Source organism: Cheilinus undulatus, linkage group 2 (assembly GCF_018320785.1).
Source record: "Cheilinus undulatus linkage group 2, ASM1832078v1, whole genome shotgun sequence".
NCBI lineage: Eukaryota > Metazoa > Chordata > Actinopteri > Labriformes > Labridae > Cheilinus > Cheilinus undulatus.
This window is the reverse complement of record NC_054866.1, coordinates 24,430,620-24,448,100: the sequence shown is the minus strand read 5'-3', so window position 1 is coordinate 24,448,100 and position 17,481 is coordinate 24,430,620. Positions and strand designations below refer to the sequence as shown.

General features: G+C 39.3%; 1 protein-coding gene across 1 annotated transcript; it reads left to right on the top strand.

Annotated features, from left to right (window-relative positions):
- The first annotated feature begins 13,678 nt into the window (after window positions 1–13,678).
- On the top strand, window positions 13,679–16,247 carry tyr (tyrosinase). The gene is made up of 5 exons (XM_041809338.1): window positions 13,679–14,506; window positions 14,937–15,153; window positions 15,284–15,431; window positions 15,722–15,903; window positions 16,000–16,247. The coding sequence occupies exons 1-5, from the start codon at window positions 13,679–13,681 to the stop codon at window positions 16,245–16,247; spliced, it is 1,623 nt and encodes a 540-aa protein (XP_041665272.1).
- The last annotated feature ends 1,234 nt before the right edge of the window (window positions 16,248–17,481 follow it).

Below are 17,481 nucleotides of genomic sequence, written 5' to 3'. Positions count from 1 at the left end.
CTCTATATCTCTCCCTCTCTGTCGATCTGTTTCACTTCCCTGAGCGAGTTTTGACACAAACGCGTGAACGACCACAGGCCAACATACCAGTGCACGTGCACACATAAATACACTAGCAGATTTTAAAAGGGGTACTTAAATGTGCAAATATCAAACTGAATGAAATAATGTGTTGATAATGTGTTTTTTTCAAAGCTATTTACACGCAGGGGCCCCAAAGACACCAGGCTGATTTTGTGGCAAGCTGATTAATATTATCAACTTTATGTTGCCTAGAAATTTAAATAATAAGGGCAACAATCACTTTTCTTTCTTCATCCTTTCTTTGAAGGTCCTTTCAAGCAACCATGTGTTAACAACTTTTATCATAGATTAAATGGTGACATATAATACCCCTTTTCCATATTTTAACTCACTACCTTGTGGTCTTAATGAAACATTTGTGTTGTGCCTTGTTTTTGACCCTGTGTAAACCAGCTCTAAAAAGCCGTTCTAAGAACATACCTTTTGGGTACATGTCTCTTTATATGCAAATTAGGTCCTTCTCATTCCATCCCTTTCTTGGGTGTGCCAACACAAGTACAGCTCTGCTTCTGTGGCTGTGGGTGGAGTTACCCTCTGAGGGGCAGGTGTTATTATGATGACTCTTGTGATGTCACAAGGGGAGCAGAATCTGGACACACCATCAGATTTTGTGTTTTCTGACTTAAGACAGACTCAGACTCAAACACAAACAAAGACCTGGTTTGTCTTATTTCACATTTAATGAATCAGTTGATGCTCCAGATACTAAAATATATATATACTAAAAACAAGGAAATTTAATGATATGTCTCTTTTCATTGCCAGTTTGATATTTCAATTTTCTCCTGTACATCACAGTTTAATAGATTTACTCTTTATCAATTTTAAATACAACTTACATGGAAAAAGTCATAGTGAAATGTAGCACTAGTCTTCAGACTACTTGAAGCACTTCTGCACTATTTGTCACATTATGCAGAGCCCAACTGCTCCTCAGTGCCAATACCATACATTCACACACCACCTGCATGGCAGCAGTAATTTGGGATTAGGTGTCTTGCCCAAGGACACTTTGCAGTCTGGGAACAGTTGACTCACCCCCTTAGCTACAACTGCTTCTACTGTGGTTCTGAAAGCCAAAACTGCTAGTTCTAGTGTAGCAATGGCAATAGCATTTTTATGTATGAGCTAAAGCACATTTCATTAATCATTCAAGCCCTAAGCTATTTTGTAATGGTTTGTCTCACCTGGACTTATTGTCTTAAAAAGCTTGTAAAACCCTGTGATGCACAGTCATGCTTTAAACATCCTTTTTTCAGGACAGCCTGGACTTTAAACACATGTGTTGTTGCAATGTCACTTGAATTTTTAAAGAAGTTTAAGGACTAACAACAAAAGTAAAAACTAAACAGGAATTAAAACTCAAAGGTTGTTATGTCACAGTATCGAATAATGGCCAAGACTGTTTCACACAGACTCGCTTTCCCATCTCTTGGAGACCAAAAAGTGAAAAAAAATTCTGTGACATAAAGTCTTCAAAATATTCACGTTAACAAAAAAGTCTTTCTTTTTATTTATGCCATTACTGAAAGACACCCCTGTCTGCAGTGACAGAAGGCCACATCACAGGCTGTCTGTCTCTCTTTCTCTCCATTATGAATTATTCCGGGCATCTTGACAAAGCATGAAACAACAGAACAGCCTGCCATTGGTTGTCAGCCCATCAAAAAGCATTTCAAAATCGATTAAAAGATGTTCTGGGTCAACAGTAGCAGACTTAGCTCTTCCTGCATCCAATGCCCCCCCCCCCTTAAATTCTTATTTATGAAAATAAAGTCCTAGCCCTAACTTGTGAACCAACCTAAAATGACTATTTTGCTATGGTTTTTGAACAGAAACTGTCCTTTATTTAATATTATTATTATATACAATACAATATTAATCATAATCAATTACCATTAATTAATATACAATATTACATATTGATAAAATAATTGTAAAAAACAAAAAAAAACAAAATGCCAAATGACTTATTTTTGATGTTTTTTCAAATGAAAAGCTGGATAAAAATTCACACAAATATTTACATTTTATATTTTATAGCTTTAATGCCATTACAACACGACCAAGTGTACTTAACTGTATATTCCACTCTTTATATGAGTGTGTAAACCCCTGAAAATCTTAAACTGTCAGAAGAAATGATGGAGCAGGAGAAAGTTGTGTTCATGGGGCCCCTACTTGTTGGGGCCCTAGGCTTTTGCCTACCTTTGCCTAATAGAAGAGTCCAACCCTGAGTGTCAGAGTGACTGGTGTAGATTTATATCTTTCCCGAGAAAATCAGCCAAGTTTGGGGCGTGCAGATGGTCGAGTGGTTTAAAGTGTGCACTACGTACGCGGGCGGCCGTGGTTCGAATCCGGCCTGTGGCCCTTTACCACATGTCTCTCCCCAGTCTCCTCCCTGTTTCTGAGTCTATCCACTGTCCTCCTCTAGCTAATAAAGGCATGAAAAGGCCCAAAAATAAATCTTAAAAAAAAAGAGAGTCAGCCAAGTTCCAGGCTTACTAGAAATGCTTTGGTAAGGGCTACGAAAGCGTGGGTAGCGTCATTAGAATGGCATAACAGCTAGCTTTAAGAGAAAAAAGTAAGTAGTTCTGATTTACGGTTCAAAAGTTACTTCACTTTTTTTTAACAAGTGTCTCTTCTTGTCGTATACAACAACGTCAGTCTCAGAGGGTTTAAGATGTGCTCAGGCAACAATTGATTTGATAATCATGAATAGAATATAGAAATCAAAGAATAAATCATGATGCCAATGCACATAAGACACACCAGATCGAACAATACAAAAAAACATGAAGAAAATCAGATGAAAAATAAAGGTTATGTTTGAGTTTAATCTTAAAAGTAGAGACTGTGGTGGTGTTCAAATGAAAAGGCAGTATTTTTTTCCAGAGGAATACCAGTAACTAAAGCCCCCTCACTGAGCATTCATTTGATTCTGGTTGTTTGTTGGAGACCTTGACCCGTTGACCTGGGGGCCACATGAGGTTTTGAGCAAGTCAGAAATACTGATTAGAAGCTGAGCCACAGAGTGCATGGTAGATTAGTAAGACTACGGTATAATAGAGTAACATATGATCAGATGTATTTAGGGATATTAAGCTGATTTTGTTTTATAAGAGGATAAATGATATATCAGAATCATCAGTGTGGAACTAAAGGCCAGACTCAACTGAGAAAAAGTACGCAACATTGATTAGCAGTGGCACTGGTGAATGCATCCATATAAATATCTAAATGCATTCATGTCTTTCAGCCACTTAATAATATAAATTCCTATTGACTGGCATGTTCGTTACATTGGCATAATCATTAGATCTCTCAACAGTTCTGTTTTTTTTAGATTATGTCCCATATTTAGCCCTGACTGATCACAGAACAAAAACACAATCACTTGCATGCAGCATGACAACAAAAGAACTGTTAGTTTCTTACAGCTGCAGTGATTCATCAAACATGATGGAAAATTATTACAAAGGGCTTTAGCTCATAAGCTTTACTCCTAAATGCACATTTGGCAAAGTTGCAGAGGTTCAAAGACTTTTAGAATAGATTGATCAGATTGGTAAATTGAGAATCTCTTTCAAAATATTGTTGCAAACATTTTATGTACTTTCACTCAGTCAGAATCTCAGACATCAGCAGCACATTGAGACTCTAACACACTCTTCCGTCTGCTGTTGTATCACATCGTGTTCTTGATATTCTAAATAGAGATGTTTAGCACTAATAAAATGTCAAAATGATCCAGGTCAAATTTCCATGGAAACCCCTTCACTGAAACAGAAAATCAACAGGCAGGCATTGGATCAGCTCAGATTTTATCTGATGTGAGTCTCTCATACACAAACCAACACATAAACATAGCTCATCAATCACTTAGAAGGACATTTGGAGCTTGATTGATGCAAATAAGGATCAATAATTGAATTAATATTGAAAATTGCGATAGAGCAGAGTGTGTCAAGGCATGGAGAATTGGATTGAGAGGAATGAGAGATGAATATCATCCAGTTAGCACAGAGCATGTGTGTAATCTAACACTGTTAAGCAGAGTGTGTGGGCTGCAGCAGAGTTCATCACAAAGCGACAGGTCTCCTGGTTGGAAGAAAATAAGATTACAGCGACACAAAGACTGTTGCAAGGGCGCCCTGTGAAACATACCTGTGCCGAACGTGTGTGCTGGTAAAAAGGCTTGTGTGCAACCATGTACTAATGTGATACATCTAAACATCTATAGGGAAAATTCTCTTTTTAACGCACTCCTCCGCAAATCACAAGCACAACAGAGCTGGTGCCACAGTCTGCAAATCAATTATTCACTGGTATTTCAAAATAAAATTGGATACCCATGGTTGCCATAGACACAGCTGATTTACAGGGCTGTCATATGATTACAATATTCCCCCTCTAAATAGGACAAATAGACTAAAAAAACTACTACACGCACATCATGCCAAAAGAGGAATGGTTATGAAACCCTCACCATCATCTGATGTGATTCATCTTTCATTCAACAAAAGGAGATTTGGGTTTTAACATATTATGTTTATTTTAGGTAAACTAAACTCCACTTTTGAGCAAGCAAACCCAACCATCTTGACTGCTTTGCCTATGCCATCAGCATATACAGTGCATTCAGAAAGTATTCAGACCCCCTTCACATCGATGGAGGGCTAGTGATAGTTGTCCCTCTGGGACTTTGTCACATCTCCACGCAGGATCTCTGGAGCTTAGTCACAAAGACCATCAGGTTCTTGGTCACCTCTCTTACTAAGGCCCTTCTCCCATTGCTCAGTTTGGCTGGGCAACCAGCTCTTGGAAAAGTCCTGGTTGTGCCAAACTTTTTCTATTTGATAATTATAGAGGCCACTGTGCTCTTGGGAACCTTCAGTGCAACAGAAGTTTTTGTAGCCTTCCCAAGATCTATACCTTGCAACAATCATGTCTCTGAGCTCTGCAGGCAGTTCCTTTGACCTCATGGCTTGGTTTTTGCTCTGATGTGCATTGTCAGCTATGAGGCCTTCAGTAGAGTGGTGTTTGCCTTTCCAAATCATGTCAAATCAATTTAATTTACCACAGGTGGACTCCAATCAAGGGATGAAACAGAAAGGGGAGGAACCTGAGCTAAATTTCAAGTGTTTTGGCAAAGGGTCTGAAAACTTATTTCAAAGTGATATTTTAGGGGGTTTTCTTTATTAATTTGCTTTTTTAAAAATTCAGTTTTTACTTTGTCACTATGGGTTGGTGAGTGCAGATAAATGCGAATGAAAAGTTTTCTTTCTTGACTGTAACATCAGGCTGCAAACATGACAAAATCTTAAAAAGTGAAGGGGTCTGAATACTTTCCAAATGCACTGTATACACAAATAAAAATATCCACAGTTATGGCAAATGTACGTTTTTATGCACTTCTTTTATTGTACTAGTTGAAAAAGCTATTTTAAGTAACATGTTACACTTCTTGTACACATTGACAAAACTGAGAACTTTCCAAAGTTTTGGGAGTGAACCGTTTGCAGGATAGAAATCAGAAACATTCACACCTTGTATTTACGGGTAATGTATCCTGCAGCCTCCTGGTAAAATTTCTGCTTGAATTTAGGGCGAGCTGGCAATGTTTAGTTCCAGTAGGCAGGGATGATGACATTTATGCTATACAACCACCTCACAGCTGGGAAAAGGAAGACGGACTTGAGCATGTATCTAGTCGTCTGGCAACTCAAAGCACTTTTACACCACGTCAGACTGACTCATTCACACCCACTCACTCCACACTGATGGTGAAGGCTGTTTTGTAGGGTAGCCATCAGAATGAACTAATCCCATTCTTTAAGATTCACGCCCCAATGACTCAACAGTGGGAGCGATCAGGTGTCTTGCCCAAGAATACATGGTGATCAAACCCGACCTTCATCTAGACACGTGACTGACTCTGCGTACTGAGTCACAGTTGGATAGCGACTGGTGGGATCATCACAACACCATTTCATACTCTTCTGTTTGCCAGTATGTTCTTCTCTGCTTTGATAGTAATAATGAACTGCTTTATTGATTTTTTTTAAGTCACTGCAACATCTCCCTTTTTGTGCTTAAATGTCTCTGGTCACTTAAAAAAAACACTCACAAGCAGTTTGTTGGAAATGTCAAAGCCATCTGCACCTTGTATTATCCAACATTATGTCACTGTTCCTTTTTTTCCCTTTTCAATCCATAACAAGTTCATTTTTCCTTGGTCAAGTTCATGTGTAATCTTGGATCTACTCAGAGTCCTTATTTCTTCCAAAATAAAATCAGGTCTGTATTCAAATAGGAAGTCAGTTACCGTTAGGTTATGACAGTACAAAAATCCAAACTGAAACAAAGTGCAGCAAAAATCAGGGCAATTAAACACGACTGCCAATAGAAATTCTGAGATTAATAATGATTTAAGGATTAAACATTTGACAGCACAAATCTAAATGTAAAATGCTGTCATTATAGTGTTGTGATTTGTCTCTTTGTTCACCATCTTGGGTTTCGGCATTGCATTTTTCACTCCATATCTTGCTCCCCTCAGGCTGACAGGGAAAACTTCCCTCTGTTAGGGATACATGTGAGTAAGCAGCTCAGAAAGATTTCAGGGGCAGGCTGTCCCAAAGTTTTCTAGAAATTTCCAGGATTGCATCTGTCAAAACAGCTTATGGCATAAAGGCAGATCTGTCCACCTACTTCACCATTATGCAATGAAACTGCAAAAATATTCAAACTAGTTGAAATTCACCGTAATCAAGAGGGAAAAGTTCATACAGTCTTCTAGGTCATATTTTTAACTTGTCAATAATTATTGCATAGAAGGTTACAACAGTCTCCCTTATACAAGAGAGGCCCACTCAAACAGCTGTGAGTTTAGTATGTAACTTTATACATTACAATGTTTATATATACCATTCTGTGCATTGAAATGCAAATTCAATACACTTTAAGAGCAAGAATGTCCTCATCTCCTTCTGCAGGCTGTTCCTGAGTCTGGGTGCATACAAACTAAACGCTGCCTGTCAGCACAGGTTGACAAGCTGCCATGCTGTCTCCAGACACACTGATAACAATGACAGCACACAAACTAGGGGTGCTGCAGCAGTATGAGTGTTACCCTGCAGAAATGTAAAGGAACTCAATATCTAAATAGTTATCTTTTGACTGCAACTAATGAGTATATTCATCATTTAGTAATTTGCTTAATTTTTTCATCAACAGATAATTTTTTGGTCTTAATATAGTAGCAAATGTAGACAAAATATCTCAGTGGCATCCTGTATTGTCAACTATTTTCACTCAGTTCACTGTTCAAGAGGACCAATGAAACATTAAACTATTCTAAATTTGAGATGTTAAATCTAATAAGATACTGCTTAATATTAGAATCAGAAGAGCTGCTGATCCCTCTACTTATCAGTTAGTCTGATTTATAGTCGATCCATCATCCTTTAACCCTCACAGTGCAGATGAGGATCATCCAGTAAGGGGTCAGGAGGTTGTACCCTCTCTGACGATGTCCTTTTCTGAGCCACAAACACACATCAAAGCACATTTTATTTACACACACACACACACTCTCCACACCTGCACTGTCCTCCCATTTGATTCATATGCTGCGCTACTGTCAAGGCCTTTTTGGATAGAGGTGCATCATTTAAAGTCAATACTGATGAATATAAATATGTCTTACTGTCTGTTTGCTTGTCTGCTTGGGTACAGGACTGCAAAGACAAAGACAAAAAAAGACAGTAAGACAGTAGAACAATAGGCTTAACCTTTATGGCTGCTAAGAAAAAAAAAATTTTTCAAATGTTTCTCAATATAGACATGGCTGCTTGTAATGTTCTTACAGGATATATGAAATTGATAAAAAAATGAAAGATAAAATCTAAGACTGAAACCAACTGGATCAGGTTTGGGAATGTGTCTCAGCATTAGAAATGTTAATTTTAGGGATGCACAATATCGGATATTTGTTGATAATTCTACACAGATTTTAGCCAATACTGGTACCAATGTATTAACAACTTTGTTTATTGTAAAAAAAAAGATCAGTGTCTCCTGTGCAAAGAGAGGCCGAAGTAGACAGTATTTTTTCATGCTTCAGACTTCATTCAAAATGTTCAGGGCTCACTGTGGGCCCAGTTGAGAGCGTGGTTCCCTGGGAAACCACCAAACTTGAGGGTACTTTGTGCATTTTGTTGACGTTTAAGGTGCATATGATTTATACCATTGGTATGTTTGACCAAATACAGTGCCTATAAAAAATATTCACCTCTTTGGATGTTTGACCCTTTTATTGATTTTGAATATCAATTATGGTCAATATAATTTGGCTGTTTTGACCAAAAACTAATTACCAAAAAGAAAAAAAAACTAATTGCTGTCAAGGTGAAAAGAGATTTCTACAAAGTAATGTCAATTGGATAACATTATGTTATTTAAAATAAGTGGCTGCATGAATATTTATCCCCTGTAACGTGACCTAATTCTTACAGTTAGTGAAATGGGATCACCTAAGTGCAGTGATCGCATCTGAAGTGATTGTAGTATAAAGACACCTGTGTCTGGAAGGTCCAGCCACTGGTTAGTCAGTATTCCTGGTTACCATTACACCGTGAAAAAAGGTACACTCCAAGAAACCCAGAGAAAAGGTTATTGAAAAGTAAAAGTCAGGGGACGAACACAAAAACAATTCCAAGGCACTGAACATCCCCTAGAGTTCAGTTAAATTCAGAATTGGAAGGAATATGGCACATGTGTAAATCTGCCTAGATCGGGTCATCCTCACAAACTGAGTGACTGTGCAAGAAAGAGACTGGTGAGAGAGGCCACCAAGACACCTATGACTCCTCTGAAGGAGTTCCAAGCTTCAGCAGCTGAGATTAGAGAGACGAGACTCTGTATACAACTGTTGTTGGGGTTCTTCACCAGTCAAAGCTTTATGGGAGAATGACAAAGAGAAAGCCACTGTTGAAGAAAACTAATATTAAATCTCAACTAGAGTTCACCAAAGGGCTTGTGGGAGACATATCAGCTGATGCAATACTTAACTCTTTAAGCTTATATCTGCTGATTTCAATCATGCCAATAATGTGCATCCCTAGTTAATTTAATTACTCTTAGAATAATATTGTGGAACCCTGGGGGTACATGCCAGCCCTGTTCAGGATAGTTGGACCTCATGATAATGAATCAATATTGTGGTCGTACATGCAGTGTACCCTGTTGTATGTTAAACTCTGCTATGCAGTATGTCACCATCTCATTTAATTATGTTTCTGTTGTTTGGATCTTTGTGTGTATGTCGGTTAGGTATAAATGTTAAAGCCTTTTACTTCCTTGAGCACACACATACCCTGCACACCTACACTGTCCTCCCTACATCATAACCACTATATAACCAGCTGGTCACTTGATTTTTCATGGTGAGTACAGAACCTGTTCAGTACAGCTGCACCTGTTTTCAAGAACTGGCTGAAAAAACATTTTCAACTGATTTTCAAGCTAAGAAACAAATTTTCTCCTGAGGCAACAAGGTGCAAATTATTCTTCTTCCCCACGGTAGAAATGTGCCTTTCATCTCTGCAGGGCTGCAGGAGGGTTTTAATATGAATGATCTTTCTTCGAAAAGAAAACCGGTGAGAAAAGAGGAGAAACACCACCAGCTGGTCGGATCATCAGTTCTTCCTTCTTTCCTCTATTTCATAACAGCTGATAGGAAGCTCTAACAGAGTGCACCAATTCCACTTGTCTTTCTGTTTAGAAATGGGTCATACTACCCTCTAGTGGCCGGGTGAGGCAAAAGAAAACCAGACTTGTAATAAAATATGCTTATCTCACTATTGAGGGGTCACTAGTGTGTTCTAAGGAGAAGATGAAATTCTCAGTATGTTGAACTATAAAGCTCCTTGTGTCTCACACATTCACGCAGGCGCACGCTGTCAGCGCAGAGGAGCCCCGCGGACAGGTTCGCCCTGTGATGCTCATTCCTGTGCGCTCTGCTGCGTTCCTGCAGCGGAATAAGCTGCATCCCGTGCCTGGCGACGGCAGCATGTGACCGGCTTGTGATCCCTGGATTGCGCAGAAGACTGTCTGCCCCTGAGCCTGACTGTACAAGCCGGCAGAGCCTGAGGAGTCATAGCATATGGGAATAAAAATGATTGTCTTTTCCTCTTTCTGCATAGTTCCTCATGTACTTTCTTGTATTGTAAATTTCGTCATGCTGCAACAAAAACTGACAACCTTGTCAAACTGTCCAGTATTTTGCAATGCAAAATGTCTGCTAACGCATTATTCTAGGGCAATGTATCTTAAATATTACGTTTGATTTAATATACAATATATTTTCTTCTTTATTTATACAAGTAATAGGCAGTAATATCATCATTTTAGGGTGGCCCTGTTCAAAACCTGTTTTTTTCTTTCAACACAAACCTCTATTTACTAATGTTGATGAAGAACTATCATAGGCCATTTTCTTTTGTACACATTACTTATTATAAAGCTATTTAATAGCTATTTGGATTTAGATTTGAAACAAAGAACATGTAATCAGTTTACAGAAAATGCTGATTTGCATAGACTTTATAAACAGTTTATGAGTTAGTAGCTTTTCCTCCTTTAGATGCTTAAGACAACAGAATCTGTTCAATCGTTTACAGACCAAACAATAATCCAACAGGGCAACTGTGGCATAGTTGCATAGCAGTTGTTGGCTGCTAATGTTTTATTATTCCATTATATACAAATAAGGATGAAATTATTAGCCTCCCTGTGAAACTTTCAGGTTTCCTAAGTAATTCCCAAGTGCCTCCTCTTTGCTGTTTAACAACCTGCTGTTGTATGTTGTTGTTTTCAGCTAGTCTCCGAACCATCTCCTGACCCATTCTTCTTTGGCGAATCTCTCAAGATCCTCTTGATCTGGTGGTCTTCTGGCATGGCCCTTGGTCCTTGGTTCACCCCACAGATTTCAATGGGATTCAAATCAGGGCTTTGTGCAGGCCAGTCACTGAGGTTCACGTTGGTCTTCTGGAGGTAGTTCTTCACCAGGAACCGTATGTTTTTGGGTTGTTGTTGTGTCGGAAGACATAGACCAGTTCTGCTGCCGACTGCTTGAGGTTTTCTTACAAAATCTTCACGTTTCCTTTTTTCCTCATAATTCCTTACCCGATTCCCAGTTCCAGATGCACTGAAGCATCCCCACAGCATAGTACTTTCTCTGTGGGGATGCTGTCTGCCACGTCTTTCTCCAAACATAATCAACGTCTCTGCGACCAAAGAGCACTAGTTTGGTCTCATCTGACCAAAGGTCATGCTTTCAGTATACGTAATCTTTCTCCAGGTTATCCTTCATATACGTCAGTCTAGCTTGAGGGTGTCACATCTGCAGAAGTGGAGTTTTTCTTGCTCCATTTCTCCATTTCTTCCATTTCTTCCAAATGATTGTCTCTTTTAATGATAATAATTTAGTCTTCATCTGTATGTCTATGTTTCAGAGCATCAGGTAATTTCAGTTATATGATACGAAATGAGAGTGACCTACCTTTAACTTGCCTGATGCCGTGCTGAAAAGAGGTCTTTGATACTCCCATCACTCGTTCAACCGTCCAAATAGCATCTTTGATTATTGTATCTCTTTAATCCAATGTTTATCATGAACAATATCATATGGTTTACATAACTAAATTGTATGTATTGTGCACAATATTTCAGTGTGCTGTTTTTCTCACATTTTGTTAATACCCCAAACAATCATAATCACAGCTTGGAACCTCGAATAACCCTGTCTAAATATTTCAACCCATTGGTCACAATACTCTTTCATGAAAAATCCTCACTGTCAGGACTTGCATTTAAGACCATCTCTCATAATCTGTCTGTAGTTTTACATGGTTTTAAATTAAGGGATCTTATGGTGTCCCCCAGGGGTCTATTGTTGGTCCTCTTACAGTAACCATTAAAGGGATATTTCAGTATTTTTTAAGTTGAGGTGCCTAGCAGTAGTAGCTGGGTTAGCCTCCAGTGATTTCAGTTAGCGTTGCTTCTTAAAGAAGACTCACTGATCGTCCCAGGCGAGGAAGCTTGGCTGTACAGCATAACAGATGGGTATAGTTTCTCTGTGGAATTTTTAAAGTCTTGCTAAAAAACAAACAAAAAAAAAGGGCCACAGAATAATGTTTCAAATGTGTGCTGTATCAAAAAATTTCAGAAGCGTTTTATTTTACACCAAGAAAACCTCTGTTTTCTCACTACTTTGCATTGCAAAATAGTGTCTCTAACTATATTATCTCTGCCACAGTGAATTTCAGGGCACACTCTTTTACTTTATATGCTGTAGCTATATGCAGCAATTCTATTCAACTTTAAGGAACTATCTAAACTTCTAATAGTCTTCTAGGTCGTTTCCATCTAGTGGTCCAGTTGAGTTTGGCACAGCAAGGTACTCATTTACATGTGTTACCATTATCAAAAGTTAGAAAGGGTCCCAAATGACTGACCTGTACTGCCCTACTTTTTTGGCAACCTTCTGTGGGGTTGCCAAGCTTACCTATGTGTCCCAAAAGGGTCAACCAATCATACCAACCTGTACTCAATCAAATTGGATCACCTGGTGGAAATGCTGTATTAGCAACCCTTAAGATTCGAAAATAATAATCATCATCATTTTTTGGAAATCATTGCACAGATTTTTTTCGTGGTCGCTCTTACAAGAAAAAAAAAACTTGGATAAAAATTAAACAAAACAGCTAATCAGAACTCCTTCATCTAGACTACAAATTAACAATGTAACAAAAAAATCCCTATATTGTGGTATGAGATCAGATTGTTATTAATTAACTATTATTTAACATGTGTATTCTCTTCCCCTTTTCATTGATTTCTTTTTCATCTTTCCCTGTTTTCTGTTTGAGTAGCCTTTCAACTTCACACATGATCATGCAGAAATTCCAGGCAGGCCAAGAGGAAGGGGCGGTGTGCAAAAAGGCGCACACACAAACTAACTCAAACCCATTTCTGCCTGAAGTATAGTGGAGCAGAGGTCAGCTGGTCTCAAGACAAAATGAAAGAGGTATCAGGAATATTATCCTGAGCATGTGATGGTTTGTGAGCGCACATGCTTGCTCTGTGTGTGTGCCTTACTGAGTGTGTGAAATCACAATGAGATCACACAGTTTGTTAGAGGACGGCCCCTAAACCGTCTTAATGAGTAGGGGGAGAGCTGGAGACTGTTGGCAGGGTGTAGGAAAGAGCTAGAAGGAGGTTTTCTAGTGAGTTAGATAGTAGAATAGAGGATTAGTCCGTTAAAGAAAAGCCTAGGAGGTGTATTTTTAATTAAATCAGCACTTTCTTAATTTAAGTTCAGCACCAGAGGAGTGTATAGATTTTTTTCAACTTCTGAAGCTGTTTCTGGATGAAAACACAGCTATCCACGTCTCCACAAGTTCTCCTCTGTGCTGCTTTTTGAGCTTTGACTTGTCATCTGCAGAGTTTGTGAGTGTTGTATCCATCTTTTCAGCAGGAGTGTACTTTCCCGCTGTGGCTGAGGCTGGACTTGCTCTGACTTTTCATCATGAGGATCCTGTTTGTGTCTGTGATTTTGCTGCACCTCACTGGGACCTGTTTCTGCCAATTCCCCCGTGCATGTGCCACCTCAGAGGGCCTTCGGACCAAAGTGTGTTGCCCAGTGTGGGAGGGCGACGGCTCAGCTTGCGGTGCCCTCACAGGCCGGGGCTTTTGCGCTGATGTGGTGGTCTCAGACGAGCCCCACGGGCCCCAGTATCCACATAGGGGTGTTGATGACAGGGAGCAGTGGCCTTTAGCTTTCTTCAACAGGACATGCCGCTGTGCTGGAAACTATGGTGGTTTTAACTGTGGTGAATGTAAATTTGGGTACTGGGGTTCTAACTGTGCTGAGTATAGGGTGTCTGTACGCAGGAACATCATGAGCATGTCCACAGCTGAGCAGCAAAAGTTTATTTCCTATCTCAACCTGGCCAAGAACACCATCAGCAGAGATTTTGTCATCACCACAGGTACTAGAAAAGAGATGGGGGACAATGGAGAGAACCCCATGTTTGCAAACATCAACACCTATGATCTGTTTGTCTGGATGCACTACTACGTGTCCCGGGATGCTCTCCTGGGAGGGCCAGGCAATGTTTGGGCAGACATTGACTTTGCCCATGAATCAGCAGCATTTCTACCCTGGCACCGAGTCTTCTTATTGATGTGGGAGAACGAGATTAGGAAGCTTACGGGAGATTTTAACTTCACCATTCCATACTGGGACTGGAGGGATGCCCAGACCTGTGAGGTGTGCACTGATTCACTGATGGGGGCCCGCAGCTCCTTTAATCCCAACCTGATCAGCCCTGCATCTGTATTCTCCTCCTGGAAGGTAAGAGAAGTGATTGTTAAAGATTATAGTTTGTTATGTCCCTGTGAAAGGCAGAAAATTCCTTATCATGACAGGCAATCAGAAGGTGTTTCAGCCCTTTTCCTTTTTCTCAAGAAACAGATATTCCTTATGTGATCCAGTTGACGGGAAACCTTACTTTAGAGGCTTTGAATCCATATCCCTGGAAATGTACTAAAGACAGCTATATAATTTTGAGTAATTGAGAAAAACCCAGCATTTACTGCAGTGAGCAATTACTATATACTGGGTTCTATTTGTCATTATTTGCATGATAAATAAGTAAGAAAGACTGATGTTCATGAGAAGGATAGTTTGGCCATATCATCCAAATCTATGTTGATGAATGCAGTTTTCATGAGGTCCATATTTTCTTAAACTACAGCACCTTTTGGTGTGCATTTCTTTGTAGGTAATTTGCACCCAGCCAGAAGATTACAACAACCGAGAGGTCCTCTGTGATGCTTCAGGGGAGGGCCCGCTGTTGCGCAACCCAGGAAACCATGATCCATTGCGTGTGTCACGTCTCCCTACATCAGGTGACGTGGAGTTTGCTGTAGGCCTTCCCCAGTATGAGACAGGACCCATGGACCGTTTTGCTAATTTGAGCTTTAGAAATGTACTGGAAGGTAGGAATCGTGCAAAAATCCCACATATTTGCAAGACTTGACATTCATGCTTATTGATAAATCTGAACATTCTGTAGAAAATACAACTACCTACCCTTTCTGCTCCTCTTTCTTCTTTCCTCTCCTGCAGGTTTTGCCAGTCCAGAGACAGGTATGGCAGTGCCAGGTCAGAGCACCATGCACAATGCCCTGCACCTCTTCATGAATGGCACCATGTCCTCAGTTCAAGGGTCAGCCAATGACCCCATATTCCTGCTGCACCATGCCTTCATTGATAGGTATGAAACAACAGGGAGAACAGATAGTATGCAAAAAAAAAAAAAAAAAAAAATTACAGCTGACATAATCTATCACTTATTTGGCTTCTGAGTGAAAATGTCTTTATTGAAACGCAATGGCATGGTAGTTGGGACACGCCCACATGTTTCTCCCCCACTCTCTCAGCCCTATTTTTGACTTTATCCACTGTTCCTATGACTAAAAGCATAAAATGCCAAATAAAAATCTTAATTTTGTTGTCTATATTCTTTCTTTTTCTAATTTTTGCACCTTTGTCTCTCTTTTCCAGCATCTTTGAGCGCTGGCTCAGGACCCAGCAGCCTATCCGGACCCATTACCCACAAACCAATGCCCCTATTGGCCACAATGACGGCTACTACATGGTACCATTTATACCTCTCTATAGAAACGGAGACTACTTTCTCTCCAACAAGGTTCTAGGATTTGAATACGCCTACCTGTTGGACCCTGGTAAGCACAAAACCACTATCATGCTCAGTTAAAAAATCAGTCACTGTAGTTTTCCATGCATCTCAAACCGTCTCATCCTATTTATCTGCTCTACAGGTCAGAGGTTCCTCCAGGAGTTCATAACGCCGTACCTCGAGCAGGCACAGCGGATCTGGCAGTGGCTGCTGGGAGCTGGGATGCTTGGGGCGCTGATTGCAGCAATTATTGCTGGAATAATTGTTGTCATAAGAAAGAAGTGGAAGCGAAGCCAGAGGAGAAAGAGGGTGCCAAGCTTTGGAGAGAGACAGCCACTTCTGCACAGCAGCTCAGATGATGGATCAGCTTCATACCAGAATACTCTGTAAAACACACTGATGCTGTGCATACAGCCTCATGGGAAGGCACAAAATATGAGGACACGTTTTAAAGAATGAACAAGACGAATCCCAACACAAAAAATTGTTTTCCAACTTCTTGTAACACATTCAGAAAAGGTATTTATACTTTAAAACAGATTTGAATACATATTTAAATGTTGAGTTTGTACCATTCTGAGTCTGTCCCCAAATCTGACACCAAATCCTCATAGGATATACATCAACTCAGTGGCTTCCAGAGCCATTAGGTGTAATAAAATGTAACAAATTCTGATTAACATTAAACATTTTCTCTTTTCTGGCAAGTGTCAGGTTAAAGCAGTAATCTACTCTCTCTGTGCATGAGCGTCTCAGCAGCTGACCATGTTGTGATCATCAAATGTTCAGCAGTGAGCCGCAGATTACTTCCACAGCAATTTTTGTCTTTCTGACCTTCAAATTGTGCAACGTTATTTGTTAACCTACTCAATGTATGTGTATATCTGTGATTACGTTTACAAATTACACATTATATATGTTACATAACAAATTAAAGTTACAATGAAATGATCTGCTGAAAATGTAATTGGGAAGGAAGGGTTTAGGATCATTTAAAATGCAGAATGGTCAGCATAACTTGATTTAGTGACTACTCAGGGTGTGAAAGTCACATCATTTGCACCTACATACTTAATAAATTAACATAAAAAATTATATAGATTAATGTTAATAAATGTTTAATTGTAAATTTCAAAGTGTATGAGAGCTAAACTCTATTTGTAGATCTATGTCTGTAAAAATCAACCATACGTGTGCCTCTATTTGAATTCATAGGTCAAAAAATAGAATATTTTATTGAATTCATTTAACTATGTAACGTGTCTTTGAACTCTGCTTTTTTGTAAAGTGATGTCACTTCATTGTTCTCTCGTGTTATCACTGGTGCTAAATAAAAAACTGTGTAATGCATAGGAAGCATCATTCAGACATGGAGGAATCAAGAGCTTGTACATAATCCATTAAAAAATATGATCTGATTTTGTCTGTGATTTTTATTTTTTGTATGTTTTTTTTTTATTTTACATACTTATTTAGTCATTGTCAGTTTGTAAAAATGTGAATCACAAATTATGGCAGGCAGATAGTGATGTTTTTTATGAGGCATGGTCTACCATGGCTACCATGAAGATCAAGTGAATCCCTCTCCTCATTTCAGCAGCTATGTTGGCTTTAAGAGTAAGAC